We start from the raw sequence: 24,315 nt of genomic DNA on the forward strand, positions 1-24,315 counted from the left end.
CTGGTCTTCAGATTGAGTGTCGGGAGAGAGAAATGAGAGATATAGACAACGATATAGAGAGACAATAGAATCAGCAGTTTTGGGCTCCAAATTTGAGGAAGGACCTTCTTGCTATTGGGGGAGTGCAGCGTAGGTTTACAAGGTTAATTCCCGGGATGGCGGGACTGTCATATGTTGAGAGAATGGAGCGGCTGGGCTTGTACACTCTGGAGTTTAGAAGGATGAGAGGATATCTTATTGAAACATATAAGATTGTTTAGGGTTTGGACACGCTAGAGGCAGGAAACATGTTCCCGATGTTGGGGAGTCCAGAACAGGAGCCACACACAGTTTAGGAATAAGAGGTAAGCCATTTAGAACAGTTGAGGAAACTTTTTCACACAGGGAGTTGTGAGTCTGTGGATTTCTCTGCCTCAGAGGGCGGAGGAGGCCGGTTCTCTGGATACTTTCAGGAGAGAGCTAGCTGTGGCTCTTAAAGATAGCGAAGTCAGGGGATAATAGACAATAGACAATAGGTGCAGGAGTAGGCCATTCGGCCCTACGAGCCAGCACCGCCATTCAATGTGATCATGGCTGATCATCCCCAATCAGTACCCCGTTCCTGACTTCTCCCCATATCCCCTGACTCCGCTATCTTTAAGAGCCCTATCTAACTTCCTCTTGATATGGGGAGAAGGCAGGAACGGGGTACTGATTGGGGATGATCAGCCATGATCACATTGAATGGCGGTGCTGGTTCGAAGGGCCGAATGGCCTAATCCTGCACCTGTTGTCTATTGTCTATATAGTCGGTGACATGGAGACACAATAGAAGTAACATCTGCAGTTCCTTCCCACACAGTCATTAACAAACAGTTTGTTGAATAGACGTCTGATTGATGCTTTTGTTGTTTCTCTTCTCCTTTCCCCCCTCCCCCCCCCGACCCCCCACAGCCTGAGCTCCGTGATCAGAGGACAGGTCCTGACGGCGGATGGGACACCCCTGATTGGAGTTAACGTCTCGTTCCTGCACTACCCGCAGTACGGCTACACCATCACCCGTCACGACGGAATGTGAGTCTCAGCAAGTGGCGATAAAACGGTCTTGTCCATCCTGTACCAGGGTGTGTGAGAAAGAGCAGGTGCTGGTTTAAATCAAAGGCAGACGCAAAACGCTGGAGTAACTTACCCGGGTCAGGCAGCGTCTCTGGAGAGAAGGAATGGCCGACAATAGACAATAGACAATAGGTGCAGGAGTAGGCCATTCGGCCCTTCGAGCCAGCATCGCCATTCAATGTGATCATGGCTGATCATCCACAATCCGTCCCCCGTTCCTGCCTTCTCCCCATATCCCCCCTGACTCCGCTATCTTTAAGAGCCCTATCTAGCTCTCTCTTGAAAGTATCCAGAGAACCGGCCTCCACCGCCCTCTGAGGCAGAGAATTCCACAGACTCACCACTCTCTGTGAGAAAAAGTGTTTCCTCGTCTCCGTTCTAAATGGCTTACCCCTTATTTTTAAACTGTGTGGCCCCTGGTTCAGGATTCCACCAACATCATGAACATGTTTCCTGCCTCTAGCATGTGCAAGCCATTAATAATCTTATAGGTTTCAATGAGATGCCCTCTCATCCTTCGGGTCGGGTCGAGGCCCTTCTTCAGACTGATGTCATGGGAGGGGGCGGGTCAGAGATGGAATGTAGGCGGAGACAGTGGTAGTAGTGGTCAACGGGGAAGGGGGAGGGGATGGAAAGAGGGGGAAAGCAAGGGCTATCTGAAGTTAGAGAAGTCAATGTTCTTACTGCTAGGGTGTAAACTACCCAAGTGAACCCAAGAAGAAGAGTCTCGACCTGAAACGTCGCCTATTTCCTTCGCTCCATGGATGCTGCCTCACCCGCTGAGTTTTGCGGACATTTTTGTCTACAAGCGAAATATGAGGCGCTGTTCCTCCAATTTGCGCTAGGCCTCACTCTGACAGTGGAGGAGGCCCAGGACAGAAAGGTCAGTGCGGGAATGCGAGGGGGGAGTTGAAGTGTTGAGCCACCGGTAGATCAGGGAGGTTAAGACGGAATGTGCGGAGGTGTTCAGCAAAACGATGGCCGAGCCTGCGCTTGGTCCCGCCGATGTACGTGGATGGTGTCAGGTTCCATACACCATGGTCATCCATGGATCACTCTGGTAAACCTCCTATGTAGCCTTAATCCAAGGGTCATTCTGGTAAAACCGTCTCTCAGTCCATAATCCAGGCACCGTTCTCCGAAGTCCTCTCTCCACTCCATGTCCAAGGACCACACTCCAAACCCTCTCCACACCTCTAATCCAGGCACCATTCTAGTAAACCTTCTCTCTACACCATTAATACCCGGATCATTCCGGTAAAGCTCTCCTACACTTCTAATCCAAGGATCATTCTGGTAAACCCTCTTTAAATCCAGTGGTGCAGCGGTAGAGTTGCGGCCTTACAGCAAAATGCAGCGACCCGAGACCCGTGTTCGATCCCGACTACGGGTGCTGTCATAGAAACATAGAAACATAGAAATTAGGTGCAGGAGTAGGCCATTCGGCCCTTCGAGCCTGCACCGCCATTCAATATGATCATGGCTGATCATCCAACTCAGTATCCCGTACCTGCCTTCTCTCCATACCCCCTGATCCCCTTAGCCACAAGGGCCACATCTAACTCCCTCTTAAATATAGCCAATGAACTGGCCTCGACTACCCTCTGCGGCAGAGAGTTCCAGAGATTCACCACTCTGTGTGAAAATAGTTCTTCTCATCTCGGTTTTAAAGGATTTCCCCCTTATCCTTAAACTGTGACCCCTTGTCCTGGACTTCCCCAACATCGGGAGCAATCTTCATGCATCTAGCCTGTCCAACCCCTTAAGAATTTTGTAAGTTTCTATAAGATCCCTTCTCAATCTCCTAAATTCTAGAGAGTAGAAACCAAGTCTATCCAGTCTTTCTTCATAAGACAGTCCTGACATCCCAGGAATCAGTCTGGCGAACCTTCTCTGCACTCCCTGTATGTCTATACGGAGTTTGTACGTTCTCCCCGTGATCTGCATGGGTTTTCTCCGAGATCTTCGATTTCCTCCCACACCCCATAGACGTACAGGTTTGTAAGTTGATTGGCTTGATAAAAGAAATGTAACTGTCCAAGTTGGCGATTTGCAGAGTACTGCCCTGCCGACTACACCATTCAGAAGGTTCAGAAAGTAAATCCATAATCCAGGCACCAACCCTCTCTAACACCTTCTAATCCAAGAATCATTAGGTCATAAGGTATTGATAGTAGAAGAAATAGGCCATTCGTCCCATCAAGTACTCCGCCATTCAATCATTGCTGATCTATCTCTCCCTCCGAACCCCATTCCCCTGCCTTCTCCCCATAACCCCATAACGTTCTAGTCAAAATCTCCGCCTTACAATCGAGCTGTCCACAGTGTATAGATACAGGATGCTGTATGTGTGGTTGTTAGATGTATTCGTCTCTCTGCTGTACCTGTGTTTGCCAGGTGTAGTCGTCTCTCTGCTGTACCTGTGTTTGCCAGGTGTAGTCACTGTAGCAGAGAGTTCCAGAGATAGCACCCGTAGTCCTGGGATGTCAGGACTTTCATATGAAGAAAGACTGGATAGACTCGGCTTGTACTCGCTAGAATTTAGAAGATTGAAAGGGGATCTTATAGAAACTTACAAAATTCTTAAGGGGTTGGACAGGCTAGATGCAGGAAGATTGTTCCCGATGTTGGGGAAGTCCAGAACAAGGGGTCATAAGGGGTTTAAGGATAAAGAGAAAATCCTTAAGGACCGAGATGAGGAGAACTTTTTTCACACAGAGAGTGGTGAATCTCTGGAACTCTCTGCCACAGAGGGTAGTTGAGGCCAGTTCATTGGCTATATTTAAGAGGGAGTTAGATGTGGCCCTTGTGGCTAAAGGGATCAGGGGGTATGGAGTGAAGGCAGGTACAGGATACTGAGTTGGATGATCAGCCATGATCATATTGAATGGCGGTGCAGGCTCGAAGGACCGAATGGCCTACTCCTGCACCTAATTTATATGTTTCTATGTTTCCAAGTCACCTGCCTGCTGTACCTGTGTTTGCCAGGTGTAGTCACCTGTCTGGTGTACCTGTGTTTGCCAGGTGTAGTCACCTGTCTGGTGTACCTGTGTTTGCCTGGTGTAGTCACCTGCCTGCTATACCTGTGTTTGCCAGGTTTGACCTGCTGGCTAATGGTGGAGCCTCGCTCACGCTGTGTTTTGAGCGGCTGCCCTTCATCACCCGCCACCACACGGTGTGGATCCCGTGGAACGTCTTCTACGTGATGGACACCATGATCATGAAGAAGGAGGAGAACGAGATTCCCAGCTGCGACCTGAGTGGCTTTGTGCGGCCCAACCCCAACATCCTGGCCTCCCCTCTCTCCACCTTCTTCCGAACCTCTTCCTCCGAGAGTCCCATCATTCCGGAGACACAGGTAAGGCCTTGCCGCCTCGCCCCGCTTGCAGCAGGTATTGTAAAACAATGACAAGACGCCCCGAGAACGGACACGGCGCACAACGCCAGAGACGCGGGTTCCACCCTGAATACGGGTGCTATCTGTGTGGAGTTTGCACGTTCTCCCTGTGACCGAGTGGGTTTTCTCCAGGTGCTCCGGTTTCCTCCCACACTCCAAAGACGTTGTAGGCTATTGGTTCAGTAAAATTGTAAATTGTCCCTAGTTTAATGTGTAAATAGTGGGATAGTGGGGAACTGGGAGAAACTACATTCCAATCAGTGCCCTACCCCAAATACCCCATTTACTGGTGCCCTCCCCTAATACCCAGTTGTACAGAGCCAATAGTGAGACCACACCTGGAGTATTGTGTGCAGTTTTGGTCCCCTAATTTGAGGAAGGACATTCTTGCTATTGAGGGAGTGCAGCGTAGGTTTACAAGGTTAATTCCCGGGATGGCGGGACTGTCATATGCTGAGAGAATGGAGCGGCTGGGCTTGTACACTCTGGAGTTTAGAAGGATGAGAGGGCATCTCATTGAAACATATAAGATTGGTAAGGGTTTGGACACGCTGGAGGCAGGAAACATGTTCCCGATGTTGGGGGAGTCCAGAACCAGGGGCCGCAGTTTGAGAATAAGAAGTAAACCATTTAGAATGGAGATGAGGAAACACTTTTTCTCACGGAGAGTGGCGAGTCTGTGGAATTCTCTGCCTCAGAGGGCGGTGGAGGCAGGTTCTCTGGAGTCTGGGGATATGGGGAGAAGGCAGGAACGTGGTACTGATTGGGGATGATCAGCCATGATCACATTGAATAGCGGTGCTGACTCGAAGGGCCGAATGGCCTACTCCTGCACCTATTGTCTATTGTCTATTTACAGGTGCCCTCCCCTAATACCCATTTACAGGTGCCCTCTCCTAATTCCCCCACACTAGGGACAACTTTTACATTTACAACAAGCCAATTAACCTACAAACCTGCACGTCTTTGGAGTGTGGGAGGAAACCGAAGATCTGGGCGGAAACCCACGCAGGTCACGGGGAGAACGTGCAAACTCCGTACAGTCAGTACCCGTAGTCGGGATGGAACCCGGCGCTGTGAGGCAGCAACTCTACCGCTGCGCCACCGTGCCACCCGAAACGTGATGAATCCTTTAATCGCCCACAATCTTGAAAAATGTGTAGCTAGTACATACTAACCAAACCTCGAGACAGGGGCTTGTGAAGAGAGTAATTCATTAATTTGTAAAAATTAAAAAAAACATAGATCTTATATATCTTGAAGCAAGAGCCATTCCATACATTACAAGAATGTGCAGGAAGGAACTGCAGATGCTGGTTTAAGGTTTTGACTTTTAGCTATAGTTAAGAGAGAAGAAGAGAGAAAAACCAAGAGAGAAAAAGTGGAATGTGCAAGGATAGAACCCCTATACTACCAGTGGTTGAGCCCAGAGTGAGGAAGTAAAAGCAATAAGGACGATGAAGAAAAATAAATAGACAAAAACAGGAAGAAAAAAAAAAAAGAAAGAAAATTATATGTAAAATCATGAGAGGAATAGATCGGGTAGATGCACAGTCTCTTGCCCAGAGTAGGGGAATCGAGAACCAGAGGACACAGCTTTAAGGTGAAGGGGGAAAAGATTTAATAGGAATCTGAGGGGTAACCTTTTAAAATGCAATAGTGTGGCCTGGCTTTACATGGTCACTCACTTTACAGGAGGATGAGGGAGGATCTTATAGAGGTGTATAAAATCATGAGCGGATTAGATCGGGTAAACGCACGGAGTCTCTTGTCCAGAGTAGACAATAGACAATAGACAATAGGAGCAGGAGTAGGCCATTCAGCCCTTCGAGACAGCACCGCCATTCAATGTGATCATGGCTGATCATCCCCAATCAGTACCCCGTTCCTGCCTTCTCCCCATATCCCCTGACTCCTCTATTTTAAAGAGCCCTATCTAGCTCTCTCTTGAAAGCATCCAGGGGAATCGAGAACCAGAGGACATAGGTTTATGGTGATAGGGGTAAAGATTTAATAGAAATCTGAAGGGTAACATTTTCACACAAAATGTGGTGGGTGCATGGGACGAACTGCCGGAGGAGGTAGTTGAGGCTGGGACTATCCTGTGTAAGAAACAGTTAGACAGGTACATGGACAGGACAGGTTTAAAGGGATATGGGCCAAACGCGGGCAGGTGGGACTAGTGTAAATGGAGCATGTTGGTCATAGTCATATAGCCCATCTTGCCCAACATGTCTTTTCCTCTCATTATTTTATACATCTCTATAAGATCACCCCTCTCATCCTCCTGCACTACAAGGAATAGAGTCCCAGCCTGCTCAACCTCTCCCTGCAGCTCACTGGCATGTTGGGCAGTGTGGGACAGGTTGGGCCGAAGGGCCTGTTTCCACGCTGTATCACTCTATGACTGTTATCCCTGCTCTCACCACTTTGCAAGCGGTGACCCAGTGGAACAGTAGATAATCTGGCCAAATCCGTCTGCTCCGTAATGCTTCACATTCATCTTCCACCGAGAAGAATCATCGCCTTACTTTGCCGTTATAACATATTTTGATTACTAGGCATACAATCACACAACTGGGGTCTGTAATGCTGTAAACTTGGTGGCCCTGTGTCGAGCCATCGAATCATATTTCCCATTCCATCTTCGTGGCCCCATCTGCACCGTCTAATGATGTGTAGTTAATGCCCGCCCAGGAGAAATCAACTGAATGATTATTTTTTCACTTAAATGTATCCCTTGCGGTTATTGGTATTGTCACTGTCTTCGCTCCAGTTGTAAATGAAGTCTTGTAGGAGCAAGTGGAAGAGCTGGTGTTCAAAGTAATTGTGTGCAGTTTTGGTCCCCTAATATGAGGCAGGACATTCTTGCTATTGAGGGAGTGCAGCGCAGGTTCACAAGGTTAATTCCCGGGATGGCGGGACTGTTATATGCTGAGAGAATGGAGCAGCTGGGCTTGTACACTCTAGAGTTTAGAAGGATGAGAGGCGATCTTATTGAAACATATCAGATTATTAAGGGTTTGGACACGCTAGAGGCAGGAAACATGTTCCCGATGTTGGGGGAGTCCAGAACCAGGGGCCACAGTTTAAGAATAAGGAGTAAGCCATTTAGCAATGGAGACGATGAAACACTTTTTCACACAGAGAGTAATGAGTCTGTGGAATTCTCTGCCTCAGAGGGCGGTGGAGGCCGGTTCTCCGGATACTTTCAAGAGAGAGCTAGATAGGGCTCTTAAAGATAGTGGTCAGGGGATATGGGGAGAAGGCAGGAACGGGGTACTGATTGGGGATGATCAGCCATGATCACATTGAATGGCGGTGCTGGCTCGAAGGGCCGAATGGCCTACTCCTGCACCTATTGTCTATTGTTTACAAAGCTGATCTCCTGAGCATGGCTTTAGAACAGCTTGTATATTCTCCACTGACAGGATTACACAGAAATCTGATTAATAGTAAAACGAGGTATTGATTACAGAATGGAGGTTGCAGAAAGACTTAATTAGGTAACAAACTAGATCTTGATTACAGAATACAATGATCCACGTCTGTTATCAGGCAACTGAACCATCCCACCAACAACCAGAGAGCAGTCCTGAGCTACTATCTACTTCATTGGAGACCCTCAGACTATCGATAAACAGACTTTACTGAACTTAAGGGCCAGTCCCACCAGCATGCGACTCCATGCGGCAAGCGCAACCTAAAGGGCCGGTCCCACCAGCATGCACCTGCATGCGGCAAGCGCGACCTAACGTGGTCGCTTGAGCCATACGGCCTCGCGGGGCCGATCCCACTTCGATCGCCGGAGCCGTATGGAGTTGTGGGGAGCTGGTCCCGACATCGCGCGGGGCTCCGATAAACTAACCACGTTCAAAAATTCAGCGCGGCAGCGGCCTGCCGGCCCGCAGCCGCCTGAACGCCGTGCACAGTGTCTCGACGCCGTACATCACGCACGAACTTCCCGTGGACTTCGCTCGAACTTCATGTCACTCATTCGACCTCCGCGCGGCCCCCGCTTCTGGTTTGGTCGCGCTTGCCGCATGGAGTCGCATGCTCGTGGGACAAGCCCTTTAATATTGCACCAAATGTTATTCCCTTATCATGTATCTGTCCACTGTAAACGGCTCGATTGTAATCATGTATTGTCTTTCCGCTGACTGGTTAGCACGCAACAGAAGCTTTTCACTGTACCTCAGTACACGTGACAATAAACTGAACTGAACAATCTGACTTAGTTGACAGTAGATCCAATTTGCTGTAACAATGATGCATTACAACTTGCACAATGGACAATAGGAGCAGGAGTAGGCCATTCAGCCCTTCGAGCCAGCACCGCCATTCAATGTGATCATGGCTGATCAACCCCAATCAGTACCCCGTTCCTGCCTTCTCCCCATATCCCCCGACTCCGCTATCTTTAAGAGCCCTATCTAGCTCTCTCTTGAAAGTGTCCAGAGAACCGGCCTCCACCGCCCTCTGAGGCAGAGAATTCCACAGACTCACAACTCTCTGTGAGAAAAAGTGTTTCCTCGTCTCTGTTCTAAATGGCTTACTCCTTATTTTTGAACTGTGTGTGGCCCCTGGTTCAGGACTCCCCCAACATCGGGAAGTTCCTGAAACGTGGGTGTCTCTACGTTTAGGCTTTGTCTGCGGTTCCCTGTTGGACAATCCACATCCGTATTCACTAGTTATTAGCGGAGTTTAGAGTTTAGTTTATTGTCACGTGTACCGAGGTACAGTGAAAAGCTTCTGTTGCGTGCTAACCAGTCAGCGGAAAGACAATACATGATTACAATCGAGCCGTCCACAGTGTACAGATGCATGATAAAGGGAATAACGTTTAGTGCAAGGTAAAGCCATCCGTACCACACACATAGTTATATTAAAATAATGTTGCTGTAAGAGTAGAGATTTAGTAGTGTGGGGCGATTGTAATATGTGATCATAGATCTGCCTCGGTGTCCAGCACGCATATAGTTGCCTGGATTGGACGCCATCTTGGAAGGGTATATGAGAGTCTGGTTAACAGATACAGCGCAGAAACAGGCCCTTCGGCCCACGGAGTCCGCACCGACCAGCGATCCTTGTACACAAGTTCGATCTGACACACAATGTTTTTTTTTTTTTTTTTTTTTTAATTTTTTTTTTATTAGAAGTACGGTAAATTACAATACTACACAACACATATATCTTAATACATTTTTTGTACCGCTTCATTTTGTTTTTTGAGCTTTAAGAAAAAGATAGAAGTAAGGAAAGTAAAGAAAGTGCGCAAGAGTCGTGAAGTGCAAGAGTGTTGGGAAAAGAAAGCCCCTTAGAAAAGAAGTCAGAAAAGGAAGTAAAGTGAGAAAATAGACCCTAGAAAAGAAAGAAAGAGAAAATAGGAACAATCGCTCTATTATAACATTAAACTCCGCAGAAAGGGGACTAACAACAAAAACAGACTTGGTTGGTAGTCCCCTTTCTGCGGAGTTTAATGTTAAAATAACAGGAACTACATAAAAACACAGACAAAAAATTATAAAAACGCGGACAGGCTGCAGAGGCCGCTGCTGTCCAGAATACACAATCGCTCTATTATAACATTAAACTCCGCAGAAAGGGGACTACCAACCAAGTCTGTTTTTGTTGTTTTACCTCCTGTTACCAGGTCCGTTACCCGTTGTTTTACCTCCCGTTACCAGATCTGACACACAATGTTCACTCTCTCTCTCTCTCTCTCCCTTCCCTCTGAACTTCTCCCTCCCTCTGGTGTTCAACCCTCAGGTGCTTCATGAAGAGACGGACATTCCTGGCACGGATGTCAAGCTGATGTACCTGAGTTCGCGGGCGGCCGGCTACAAGCCGGTGCTGAAGATCACCATGACCCAGAGCACCATGCCGTTCAACTTGATGAAGGTCCACCTCATGGTGGCCGTGGTGGGACGGCTCTTCCAGAAGTGGTTCCCCGCGTCGCCCAACCTCGCCTACACCTTCATATGGGACAAGACCGATGCCTACAACCAAAAGGTCTATGGTCTGTCTGAGGCTGTCGGTAAGAATGCATCCTCACCTGGAAAAGACACAAAGTGATTAGTACGGGTGTCAGGGGTTACGGGGAGAAGGCAGGAGAATGGGGACGAGAGGGAAGGAATAGATAGATATAGATAGATAGATATGCCATTTATTGTCACTATACATGTACAGTGAAACTGAAAGCTGCTCGTACTCAGTGCGTACATACAATTTAGCACAAAAAACAAGAAACAGAAAAAACAAAAAACAGAAGGGAGATGGGGGGGGGGTTGGAATAGGTGCACAATTTCTGCGGCGCTACATACATATATACATATATACAGATGGAAGTCCGTGTTGGGCGGTGTAGTCAGTGCATGTGTGAATTTGAATTTATAGTAGTTATAATTCTCGGAAAGCAACTATTCCTGAGTCAGATCAGCCATGATTGAATGTCGGAGTAGACTCGATGAGCCGAATGGCCTCCTTCTGCTGATATAACTTATGAACTTATGAACTAGCTTGGTCATTGACAATAGGTGCAGGAGTAGGCCATTCGTCCCTTCGAGCCAGCTCCGCCATTCAATGGCTGATCATCCCCAATCAGTACCCCGTTCCTGCCTTCTCCCCATATCCACTGACTCCGTATCTTTAAGAGCCCCAATCTAACTCTCTCTTGAAAGCATCCAGACAACCGGCCTCCACCGCCCTTTTCCGCGCCTGTATCTCTAAACTAAACTAAACAGGCCCTTCGGCCCACCGAGTCCAGGCTGACCAGCGAACCCCACACATTAACACTATCCTACACACACTGGGGACAATTTTACATTGATACCAAGCCACTTAACCAACAAACCTGTACGTCTTTGGAGTGTGGGAGGAAACAGAGCAACTGGAGAAATTCCACGCAGGTCACGGGTAGAACGTGCAAACTCCGTACAGACAGCACCCGTGGTCTGGATCGAACCCGGGGTCCCTGGTGCTGTGAGGCAGCAACTCTACCGCTGCACCACCGTGCCGCCCTAGCCTGTTGCCGCCGCTCTGTATTCTCTAAGCTAGCTCTAAACCAAAGATCGGCTCTGCTTAAAATGTTCCATGAAGTCTGAGCTGGATATTATTAACATGGTCCCCAGATCCCAGCAGTAATACCTGACGCTCAGTAAAAAGGTTGATGTTGTCACTGGTGTTAATGAATGGCACGAGCTACAAGGAATCAGTCTCCACAAGATCTCTAAGGAGCTTTGTTTTCAAACAGAGACTTTTTAAATTAAGTGATTTTCAAACCACAGAATGCTGAAATGCCTGGAGATTTAAAAATGCAATAATGTGGCCTGGCTTTACATGGTCACTCACTTTACAGGAGGATGAGGGAGGATCTTATAGAGGTGTATAAAATCATGAGTGGATTAGATCGGGTAAACGCACGGAGTCTCTTGTCCACAGTAGACAATAGACAATAGACAATAGGTGCAGGAGTAGGCCATTCGGCCCTTCGAGCCAGCACCGCCATTTAATGTGATCATGGCTGATCATCCCCAATCAGTACCCCGTTCCTGCCTTCTCCCCATATCCCCTGACTCCTCTATTTTTAAGAGCCCTATCTAGCTCTCTCTTGAAAGCATTCAGGGGAATCGAGAACCAGAGGACATAGGTTTATGGTGATAGGGGTAAAGATTTAATAGGAATCTGAAGGGTAACATTTTTACACAAAGTGTGGTGGGTGTATGGAACGAGCTGCCGGAGGAGGTAGTTAAGGCTGCGACTATCCCAATGTTTTAAGAAACAGTTAGACAGGTACATGGATAGGACAGGTTTAGAGGGATATGGACCAAACGCAGGCACAATTAACATGATGACACCAACCAACATGCCCCATCTACACGTCCCACCAGCCTGCGTTTGGCCCATAAACGGCCTGTCCCACGAGCATGCGACTGCATGCGGCTAGCGCGACCTAACGTGGTCACTTGAGCCGTACAGCCCCGCGGGGCCGGTCCCACTTCGATCGCCGGAGCCGTATGGAGTTGTGCGGAGCTGGTCCCGACATCGCACGGGGCTCCGAAAAACTGTCCGTGTTCAAAAATTCTACGCGGCAACGGCCTGCCGGCTCGCAGCTGCCTGGACGCCGTATGCACCGCCTCGACGGGCGTGCGCAGCGTCTCGACGCCGTACGCAGTGTCTTGACGGCGTACGTCATGCATGAACTTCCCGCGGACTTCGCTCGAACTACACGTCACTCACTCGACCTCCGCTCGGCCCCCGCTTCCGGTTTGGTTGCGCTTGTCGCATGCTCGTGGGACAGGCCCTTAACCCTCTAAACCTGTCAATGGACAATAGGTGCAGGTGTAGGCCAATCGGCCCTTCGAGTTAGTACCGACATTCAAAGTGAGCTTCTTCTTATTCTTGCCTTTGATATGCACAGCCTAAAGTTGCAGGACAACTTGTTCTATGTGATCTTATTTGATTGTGCACCCCGGGTTGATTGCATTCGTCGAAATAGGGCGCACCACGTGAAGGTTGCAATCTCCCACCCCAATTCAAAGTGTCCAGAGAACCGGCCTCCACCACCATCTGAGGCAGAGAATTCCACACTCACAACTCCCTGTGTGAAAAAGTGTTTCCTCATCTACTTTCTAAATGGCTTACCCCTTATTCTTAACAGCAACCGTAGTCTTAGAAATATGGAAACATAGAAAACAGGTGCAGGAGGAGGCCATTCGGCCCTTCGAGCCAGCACCACCATTCATTGTGATCATGGCTGCTCGTCCCCAATCAATAACCCATGCCTGCCTTCTCCCCACATCCCTTGATTCCACTAGCCCTTAGAGCTCTATCTAATTCTCTCTTAAATCCATCCAGTGACTTGGCCTCCACTGCCCTCTGTGGCAGGGAATTCCACAAATTCACAACTCTCTGGGTGAAAAAGTTTTTTCTCACCTCAGTCTTAAATGACCTCCCCTTTATTCTAAGACAGTGGCCCCTGGTTCTGGACTCGCCCAACATTGGGAACATTTTTCAGATTCAGATTCAGATTCAGATTCAATTTTAATTGTCATTGTCAGTGTACAGTACAGAGACAACGAAATGCATTTAGCATCTCCATTGAAGAGCGACATAGCAAACGATTTGAATAAATAATAATAAGTGTCCGGGGGGGGGGGGGTGGTGATTGGCAGTCACCGAGGTACGTTGTTGAGTAGAGTGACAGCCGCCGGAAAGAAGCTGTTCCTCGACCTGCTGGTTCGGCAACGGAGAGACCTGTAGCGCCTCCCGGATGGTAGGAGGGTAAACAGTCCATGGTTGGGGTGAGAGCAGTCCTTGGCGATGCTGAGCGCCCTCCGCAGACAACGCTTGCTTTGGACAGACTCAATGGAGGGGAGCGAGGAACCGGTGATGCGTTGGGCAATTTTCACCACCCTCTGCAATGCCTTCCGGTCGGAGACAGAGCAGTTGCCATACCATACTGTGATGCAGTTGGTAAGGATGCTCTCGATGGTGCAGCGGTAGAAGTTCACCAGGATCTGAGGAGACAGATGGACCTTCTTCAGTCTCCTCAGGAAGAAGAGACGCTGATGAGCCTTCTTGATCAGAGTAGAGGTATTGTGGGTCCAAGAGAGGTCATCGGAGATGTTGACTCCCAGGAACCTGAAGCTAGAAACACGTTCCACCTCCGTCCCGTTAATGTGGATGGGGGTGTGCGTGCCGCCTCTGGACTTCCTGAAGTCTACAATGAGCTCCTTGGTCTTCTTGGAGTTAAGGGCCAGGTTGTTGTCAGCACACCATGCTGCTAAGTGCTGGACCTCCTCCCTGTAGGCCAGCTCATCGTTCCAGCATCTAGTTTTATATGTTTCTATAAGATCCCCCCCTCATCCCCCTAGTCCTATCCATGTATCTGTCCAAATGATTTTTTTTAACATTGTGATGGTGCCTCCTCTGGCAGCTCCTGAAAGGGTTTACTGTTTGAGTTTAATCCTGATGGACTTTGCTTGAATGTGAAGGGAGATGTTTGCCACATGCTCACGCTCTCTCTCTCTCTCTCTCTCTCTCCTCCCAGTGTCTGTGGGCTATGAGTATGAGTCATGCCTGGATCTCATCCTGTGGGAGAAAAGGACAGCGATTCTTCAGGGCTATGAGTTGGACCCTGCCAACATGGGAGGATGGTCGCTCAACAAACACCACGTCTTAGACGTTCAAAACGGTAAGTTGTCCGCCTGCAGCCTCAAACAAAAACAATGGTGCGATGGCACTTTACTGTGGTTCCGTCCTGACTACGGGTGCTGTCTGTGCGGAGTTTGCACGTTCTCCCCGTGCCAACGTTCTCACTCCCAAATGAGAGACACAGGATCAAAATACGGGACAATAGACAATAGACAACAGGTGCAGGAGTAGGCCATTCGGCCCTTCGAGCCAGCACCGCCATTCAACGTGATCATGGCTGATCATTCACAATCAGTACCCCGTTCCTGCCTTCTCCCCATATCCCCTGACTCCGCTGTCTTTAAGAGCTCTGTCTAGCTCTCTCTTGCAAGTATCCAGAGAAACGGCCTCCACCAGTCAGAGAATTCCACAGACTCACAACTCTCTGTGAGAAAAAGTGTTTCCTCGTCTCTGTTCTAAATGGCTTACCCCTTATTCTCAAACTGTGTGGCCCCTGGTTCTGGTCTCCCACAACATCGGGAACATGTTTCCTGCCTCTAGCGTGTCCAAACCTTTAATGATCTTATATGTTTCAAATTACCGACGGCAACTCGTTGGCCGACTCGGCCGTGACTGGGTGAATGATGAGTTGGCCCCGGGTGCTGGACTGCACACAAAGCCCAGCCGGCGGGCCAGCTGAGGAGTTTTGGCCCGGGGGCCGCTAGGCGTCGCGCTCAAAGTCCGGCGGCCCCGTCCAACTCATGAACCGATGTCCGGTGGTGTCGGCGCTACGTGAAAGTCAGGGGCCACGGACAGCTGGTCAGGCTGGTCAGGCTGCGGGTCAGGGGCCACAGGTGAGGCGCTGCTGCTGCTGCTGCTGCTGCTGCACCCCACGGGCTACACTACATCGGGGCGGGTGAGGGGGGCCGGACGCAGTGCTCCGACCCGACAGTCCCCTCGACCCGAGCAGTAGCGGTCAAATACGGAACAAGGGAGGTATACGGGATTGCCCAATACACAGGATGTCCCAGCTAATACGGGACAGTTTTCAACCCTAAACCTGACTACGGGTATTTTCAACCTCGTGACCGTGTGGGTTTTCTCCTGGTGCTCTGGTTTCCACCCACACTCCAAAAATGTGCAGGTTTGTACATTAATTGGCTTCTGTAAATTGCCCTGAGTGTGTCGGATAGAACTAGTGTACGGGGATCGCTGGTCAGGGCAGATTCTCTGGGCCGAAGGGCCTGTTTCTGTGATGTGTCTCTAAATTTTTTATTGTATTTTTTTTTTTTAATATAAATGTTAGTATTAACTTGGCTATCATGGCCTGTTTTCCTGGCGGCAGCACTAAGTGGGGTTTGCAGGAGTCAGCCTGGCCTGGCGATGTGTTGATGTCCTCCACCCTCGAGTTAGCGTTGGGGCAGTGAGCAGTCAGACTGAATCACTGGGCGAAAAAGACACAGAGTGCTGGAGTAACTCAGCGGGTCAGGCAGCATCTGTGGAGAACATGGATAGGTGACGTTTCACAGAGTGCTGGAGTAACTCAGCGGGTCAGGCAGCATCTGTGGAGAACATGGATAGGTGATGTTTCGGGTCAGGACCTGTGGAGAACATGGATAGGCGACGTTTCGGGTCAGGACCCTTCACAGATTGGACATGGATAGATGACATTTTGCATTGAAACCCTTCTTTAAACAATTCAGATTAAGACCCCTTTAGAGATACAGCGCAGAAACACGGCCACCCCACCGAGTCCGCGCCGACCAGCGATCACCCCGTGTACTGCCACTTTCCTACACACTAGAGATAATTTACAATTTTTTACTAAAGCCAATTAACCTACAAACATGTACGTCTTTGGAGTGTGGGAGGAAACCGGAGCACCCAGAGAAAACCCACGCAGGTCACGGGGAGAACGTGCACACTCCGTACAGACAGCACCCGTAGTCAGGATCAAACCTGGGTCTGGCACTGTAAGGAAGCAACTCTATTGCCCCTCTTCAGAGTCACTGAGTTACTCCAGCACTTTGTGTCTTTTTCTGTAAACCAGCATCTGCAGTTCTTTGTGTCTCCGTGATTCATTGGGTAATTACCCATCCATCTAGTCTGGTGATCAGATGATTGTGTGTGAGTGTTTTTACACACTTGAACTTGATATGAAATAAAGAATAAAACTGGACCAAATGACTGTGCTATATTGAATTCTACAGCTTCAGGTAACTTGATTTCCGTTGATGTTTAGTGTTAGGTTTATTATTAATGTGATGTGTACCAACGTGCAGTGAGATGCCTTGTACTGATGCTATTCAATCTAATCAGATACACAGTATGTATGTCATGTAAGAGTAAGCATGTCAAACTCAAGTAGAATAGGCAGAGCAATGGGGAAGATGCAAAGTGCAGACTCTGTTCCACCCCTGTCATTCCTTCTTCTACCCCCGCTCCCGTCCGGCAGAAGATACACCAGCTTCAGCACTGCACGCTGCCTCGGGAAAGCAGCCGACATCATCAGCGACTTGTCCCTGTCTCACCCCGGTCATTCCTTCTTCTCCCCGCTCCCGTCCGGCAGAATGTGCAGAAGCTTGAAAGCGCGCACCACCAGACACAGGAACAGCTTCTTCCCCTCTGTTATCAGGCTTCTGAACGGCCCTTCCATAAGCTAGGGTACTGTCCGATTCACCTCTACCCCATCGCGGACATTGGACTTTGTCTGTGGAACTGATGCGTCACAATGCTGAGAACTATATTCTGCACTCTGTATCTTCCCCATTTGCTCCACCTATTTGAGTTTGGCTTGATTTGTATTTATGTGTAATGTCATCTCATACTTAATTGTATTTCTGTATAGTATCATCTGAAATGATTGGATAGCATGCAAAACAAAACTTTTCCCTGTACACCACCTCCAGATTCAGGGACAGTTTCTTCCCAGCTGTTATCAGGCAACTGAACCATCCTACCACAACCAGAGAGCGGTGCTGACCAACTATCTACCTCATTGGAGACCCTTGGACAATCCTTGATCGGACTTTACTGGCTTTACCTTGCAGTAAACGTTATTCCCTTATCATGTTATCAGGCAACTCTCTAGAATTTAGAAGATTGAGAGGGGATCTTATAGAAACTTACAAAATTCTTACGGGGTTGGACAGGCTAGATGCAGGAAGATTGTTCCCGATGTTGGGGAAGTCCAGGACAAGGGGTCACAGCTTAAGGATAAGGGGGAAATCCTTTAAAACCGAGATGAGAAGAACTTTTTTCGCACAGAGAGTGGTGAATCTCTTGAACTCTCTGCCACAGAGGGTAGTTGAGGCCAGTTCATTGGCTATATTTAAGAGGAAGTTAGATGTGGTTAAGGGGATCAGGGGGTATGGAGAGAAGGCAGGTACGGGATACTGAGTTGGATGATCAGCCATGATCATATTGAATGGCGGTGCAGGCTCGAAGGGCCGAATGGCCTACTCCTGCACCTAATTTCTATGTTTCTATGTATCTGTACACTGTGGACGGCTCGATTGTCTTTCCGCTGACTGGTTAGCACGCAACCAAAGCTTTTCACTGTAACTGAAGCTAAAACATGACCAGACATTATCTAAAAATTTGTGTTCACCCAGTTGACCCTTGATCAAGTCGCAACCCCAGGCTCATGCAGCATTCTTGATGTGCTCCCCTGTTTACAGTTTACCGATCAAGCTGCAGGTGACTGTCAAGTAATTTTCCGCATTTGGAGACTGATGCAGCCCTGACATTTCAGCAGTGATTTTATCCGCATTTTCTCTCCCTGATTGCTGTAGGCAGCGCCTGTCTTAATCAATTGTTTTGATCGGTGTGGTCTAATGTGAAATTTAAATCTTGCTTCATGATTTATGGTGATGATTTTTGCCGTCAAGAGGCGAGGGCTGATTCAGTGTGACAATGACAAAGTTGGTCGTGTCTTCTCCTCCCTTCCTCCCCTCTCTGCTCCCTTCCTCCCCTCCCTCCTCCCTTCCTCCTCCTCCTCTCCTCCCTTCCTCCCCTCTCTCCTCCCTTCCTCCCCTCCCTCCTCCCTTCCTCCCCTCTCTCCTCTCTTCCTCCCCTCCCTCCTCCCTTCCCTCCCTCCTCCCTCCTCCCCTCCCCTCCCTCCCGCTCCCTCCCTTCCCCCTTCCTCCCCTCCCCTCCTCCCTCCCTCCCTTCCTCCCCCCCCCCTCTCCTTCTCCCCCTCTTTCTTCCCCCTCCCCCCCCCCCCCTCCCCCTCCCCCTCCCTCCTCCCCCTCCCTCCTCCCCTCCCTCCCCCTCCCTCCTCCCTCCTCTCCTCCCTTCCTCCCCCCTCCTCCTCCCTTCCTCCCCTCCCTCCCCTCCCTCCTCCCTTCCTCCCCCCTCTCCCTCCCTTCCTCCCCTCTCTCCTCCCTTCCTCCCCCCTCTCCTCCCTTCCTTCTCCCCTCTCTCCTCCCTTCTTCTCCCCTCCCTCCTCCCTCCTCCTCCCTTCCTCCCCTCTCTCCTCTCTTCCTCCCCTCCCTCCTCCCTTCCTCCCCCCTCTCCTCTCTTCCCCCCCTCCCTCCTCCCTTCGTCCCCTCTCTCCTCCCTTCCTCTCCTCTCTCCTCCCTTCCTCTCCTCTCTCCTCCCTTCCTCCCCTCTCTCCTCCCCTCCTCCCCCATCCTTTACTTTACTTCAGTTCAGTATCGTTCAGAGATACAGCACGGAAACAGGCCCTTCGGCCCACTGAGTCCGTGCCGACAGGCGATCCCCGCACACTAACACGGTCCCACACACACCAATGTTCCCAATGTAGGGCGGGTCCAGAACCAGGGGCCACAGTCTTAGAATAAAGGGGAGGCCATTTAAGACTGAGGTGAGAAAAAACTTTTTCACGCAGAGAGTTGTGAATTTGTGGAATTCCCTGCCGCAGAGGTCACAGGATGGGTTTAAGAGAGAATTATGCCCCGGTCCCACTTAGGAAACCTGAACGGAAACCTCTGGAGACTTTGCGTCCCATCCAAGGTTTCCGTGCGGTTCCCGGAGGTTGCAGGTAGTGGAAGCAGGTAGGGAGACTGACAAAAACCTCCGGGAACCGCACGGAAACCTTGGGTGGGGCACAAAGTCTCCAGAGGTTTCCGTTCAGGTTTCCTAAGTGGGACAGAGGCATTAGATAGAGCTCTAGGGGCTAGTGGAGTCAAGGGATATGGGGAGAAGGCAGGCATGGGTTATTAATAGGGGATGATCACAATGAATCATTGTGCATTTCGTTGTCTCTGATCACTGACAATGACAATAAATTGAATCATTTCATTTCATTTCATTTCGAATGGCGGTGCTGGCTCGAAGGGCCTAATGGCCTCCTCCTGCACCTATTTTCTATGTTTCTACACCAGGGACAATTTTTTTTCCATTTACAACAAGCCGATTAACCTACAAACCTGTACGTCATGGGAGTGTGGGAGGAAACCGAAGATCTTGGAGAAAACCCACGCATGTCACGGGGAGAACGTACAAACTCCGTACAGATTGCACCTGTAGTTAGGATCGAACCCGGGTCTCTGGCGTTGTGAGGCAGCAGCTCTACCGCTGCGCCACCGTGCCTCCCCACTCCTCAGTTTCAGTTCAGTTTTAGTTTATTGTCACGTGTACCGAGGTACAGTGAAAAGCTTTTGTTGCGTGCTAACCAGTCAGCGGAAAGACAATACCTAAGGGACCGTATTAGGATCCTGGAGCAGCAGCTCGATGACCTCGCTCTGATCAGGGAGAGTGAGGAGGTCATAGAGGGGAGTTATAGAGAGGTGGTCACTCCAAAACCACGGGAGAGAGACATGTGGGTCACGTTAAGGAAGGGCAAGGGGCAGAGGCAGGAACGAGTGAGTACTCCAATGTCGGTACACCTCGCAAATAAGTACTCCTGTTTGAGTACGGATGGGGGTGACAGCCTACCCGGGGGTAGTGACAGCGGACGGGCCTCCAGCTCAGAGACCGGCCCTGTTGCTCCAAAAGCTAGGGAAAAAAAGAGGGCAATAGTAATTGGGGACTCTATTGTTAGGGGGTCGGATAGGCGATTCTGTGGACGCAGTCGGGAGACCAGGATGGTAGTCTGCCTCCCTGGTGCCAAGGTCTCGGACGTGTCTCAACGCATCCAAGATATCCTTAAATCAGAGGGAGAGGAGCCTGAGGTCGTGGTACATATAGGTACCAATGACATAGGAAAAAAAAGGGAAGAGGTCCTGAAGGGAGGATTTAGGGAGTTGGGAGGAGAGTTAAGAAAAAGGACCAAAAAGGTAACAATCTCAGGATTACTGCCTGTGCCACGCGACAGTGAGAGGAGGAATGGAGCGAGGTGGAGGATAAATGCGTGGCTGAAAGACTGGTGCAGAGGGCAGGGATTCAAGTTTCTGGATCATTGGGACTTCTTTTGGGGAAGGTGGGACCTGTACAGAAAGGATGGGTTGCACTTGAACCCGAGGGGGACCAATATCCTAGCGGGGAAATTTGCAAAGGCAGCTGGGGAGACTTTAAACTAGAATGGTTGGGGCGAGGGACTCAAATAGCGAAAGGTAGTAGACAGAATGGGAGGCAGGAAGCAGAAAAGGGAAGCACTCGGACACAAGAGGAGAAAGGAAATAAACAGAGAATAAGAGACGGGGGTTTTCTTAAATGTGCATATTTTAATGCTAGGAGCATTGTAAGAAAGGTGGATGAGCTTAGAGTCTGGATAGACACCTGGAAGTATGATGTTGTGGCGATCAGTGAAACGTGGGTTGCAGGAGGGCTGTGATTGGAAACTAAATATTCCAGGATTTCGCTGCTTCAGGTGTGATAGAATTGGAGGGGCAAGAGGTGGAGGTGTTGCATTGCTAGTCAGGGAAGATATTACAGCAGTGCTTTGGCAGGATAGATTGGAGGGCTCATCTAGGGAGGCTATTTGGGTGGAATTGAGGTGGGAAAGGTGTAGCAACACTTATAGGGGTGTATTATAGACCGCCAAACGGGGAACGAGAATTGGAAGAGCAAATATGTAAGGAGATAGCAGAGATTAGTAGTAAGCACAAGGTAGTGATTGTGGGAGATTTCAACTTTCCACACATAGACTGGGAAACACATTCTGTAAATGGGCTGGATGGGTTGGAGTTTGTAAAATGTGTGCAGGATAGTTTTTTGCAGCAATACATAGAGGTACCTACTAGAGGAGGGGCAGTGCTGGACCTCCTGTTAGGAAATGAGACTGGACAGGTGGCGGAGGTATGCGTTGGGGAGCACTTCGGGTCCAGTGATCACAATACCATTAGTTTCAATATAACTATGGAGAGGGTCAGAACTGGACCTAGGGTTGAGATTTTTGATTGGAGAAAGGCTAACTTTGATGCGATGCGAGATGATTTAAAAGGAGTGAACTGGGACATTTTGTTTTATGGGAAAGATGTAGAAGAGAAATGGAGGACATTTAAAGGGGAAATTTTAAGAGTACAGAATCTTTATGTTCCTGTTCGGTTGAAAGGAAACAGTAAAAATTGGAAAGAGCCCTGGTTTTCAAGGGAAATTGGACATCTTGTTCGGAAAAAGAGGGAGATCTACAATAATTATAGGCAGCATGAAGTAAATGAGGTGCTTGAGGAGTATAAGGAATGTAAAAAGAATCTTAAGAAAGAAATTAGAAAAGCTAAAAGAAGATATGAGGTTGCTTTGGCAAGTAAGGTGAAAGTCAATCCAAAGGGTTTCTACAGCTATATTAATAGCAAAAGGATAAGGAGGGATAAAATTGGTCCATTGGAGAGACAGAGTGGACAGCTATCTGCAGAGCCAAAAGAGATGGGGGAGATATTGAACAATTTTTTTTCTTCGGTATTCACCAAGGAGAAGGATATTGAATTATGTGAGGTAAGGGAAACTAGTAGAGTAGCTATGGATACTATGAGGTTCAAAGTAAAAGAAGTACTGACACTTTTGAAAAATATAAAAGTGGATAAGTCTCCAGGTCCTGAAAGGATATTCCCTAGGACATTGAGGGAAGTTAGTGTAGAAATAGCCGGGGCTATGACGGAAATATTTCAAATGTCATTACAAACGGGAATAGTCCCCGAGGATTGGCGTACTGCGCATGTTGTTCCATTGTTTAAAAAGGGTTCTAAGAGTAAACCTAGCAATTATAGACCTGTTAGTTTGACTTCAGTGGTGGGCAAATTAATGGAAAAGATACTTAGAGACAATATATATAAGCATCTAGATAAACAGGGTCTGATTAGGAACAGTCAACATGGATTTGTGCCTGGAAGGTCATGTTTGACTAATCTTCTTGAATTTTTTGAAGAGGTTACTAGGGAAATTGACGAGGGTAAAGCAGTGGATGTTGTCTATATGGACTTTAGTAAGGCCTTTGACAAGGTTCCTCATGGAAGGTTGGTTAAGAAGGTTCAACTGTTGGGTATAAATGCAGGAATAGCAAGATGGATTCAACAGTGGCTGAATGGGAGAAGCCAGAGGGTAATGGTGGATGGCTGTTTATCGGGTTGGAGGCAGGTGACTAGTGGGGTGCCTCAGGGATCTGTGTTGGGTCCTTTGTTGTTTGTCATGTACATCAATGATCTGGATGAAGGTGTGGTAAATTCGATTAGTAAGTATGCAGATGATACCAAGATAGGGGGTGTTGTGGATAATGAAGAGGATTTCCAAAGTCTACAGAGTGATTTAGGCCATTTGGAAAAATGGGCTGAAAGATGGCAGATGGAGTTTAATGCTGATAAATGTGAGGTGCTACACCTTGGCAGGACAAATCAAAATAGGACGTACATGGTAAATGGTAGGGAATTGAAGAATACAGTTGAACAGAGGGATCTGGGTATAACCGTGCATAGTTCCTTGAAGGTGGAATCTCATATAGATAGGGTGGTAAAGAAAGCTTTTGGTATGCTAGCCTTTATAAATCAGAGCATTGAGTATAGAAGCTGGGATGTAATGTTAAAATTGTACAAGGCATTGGTGAGACCAAATCTGGAGTATGGTGTACAATTTTGGTCGCCCAATTATAGGAAGGATGTCAACAAAATAGAGAGAGTACAGAGGAGATTTACTAGAATGTTTGCCTGGGTTTCAACAACTAAGTTACAGAGATAGGTTGAATAAGTTAGGTCTTTATTCTCTGGAGCGCAGAAGGTTAAGGGGGGACCTGATAGAGGTCTTTAAAATGATGAGAGGGATAGACAGAGTTGATGTGGACAAGCTTTTCCCTTTGAGAATAGGGAAGATTCAAACAAGAGGACATGACTTCAGAATTAAGGGACAGAAGTTTAGGGGTAATATGAGGGGGAACTTCTTTACGCAGAGAGTGGTGGCGGTGTGGAATGAGCTCCCAGTGGAAGTGGTGGAGGCAGGTTCATTGGTATCATTTAAAAATAAATTGGATAGGCATATGGATGAGAAGGGAATGGAGGGTTATGGTACGAGTGCAGGCAGGTGGGACTAAGGGGAACAAAATTTGTTCGGCATGGACTTGTAGGGCCGAGATAGCCTGTTTCCGTGCTGTAATTGTTATATGGTTATATGGTTATATGGTTAATACATGATTACAATCGAGCCGTCCACAGTGGACAGATATATAATAAGGGAATAATGTTTAATACAAGGTAAAGCCAGTAAAGTCTGATCAAGGATAGTCCGAGGGTCACCAATGAGGTAGATAGTAGTTCAGCACTGCTCTCTGGTTGTGGTAGGATGGTTCAGTTGCCTGATAA

The 24,315-nt window shown here is 48.5% G+C and overlaps 1 protein-coding gene across 1 annotated transcript in view; it reads left to right on the forward strand.

Moving 5' to 3' along the window:
- LOC129714803 (teneurin-3-like) overlaps positions 1–24,315 on the forward strand; it is a 282,436-nt gene that overhangs the window by 195,813 nt on the left and 62,308 nt on the right. The window contains 4 exon segments of the mRNA XM_055664649.1: positions 934–1,053; positions 4,192–4,453; positions 10,262–10,529; positions 14,544–14,687. Of these exon segments, the coding sequence (XP_055520624.1) occupies positions 934–1,053; positions 4,192–4,453; positions 10,262–10,529; positions 14,544–14,687 (794 nt within the window).

This window comes from Leucoraja erinacea, chromosome 41 (assembly GCF_028641065.1).
Source record: "Leucoraja erinacea ecotype New England chromosome 41, Leri_hhj_1, whole genome shotgun sequence".
In the NCBI taxonomy this organism is placed as follows: Eukaryota; Metazoa; Chordata; class Chondrichthyes; order Rajiformes; family Rajidae; genus Leucoraja; species Leucoraja erinaceus.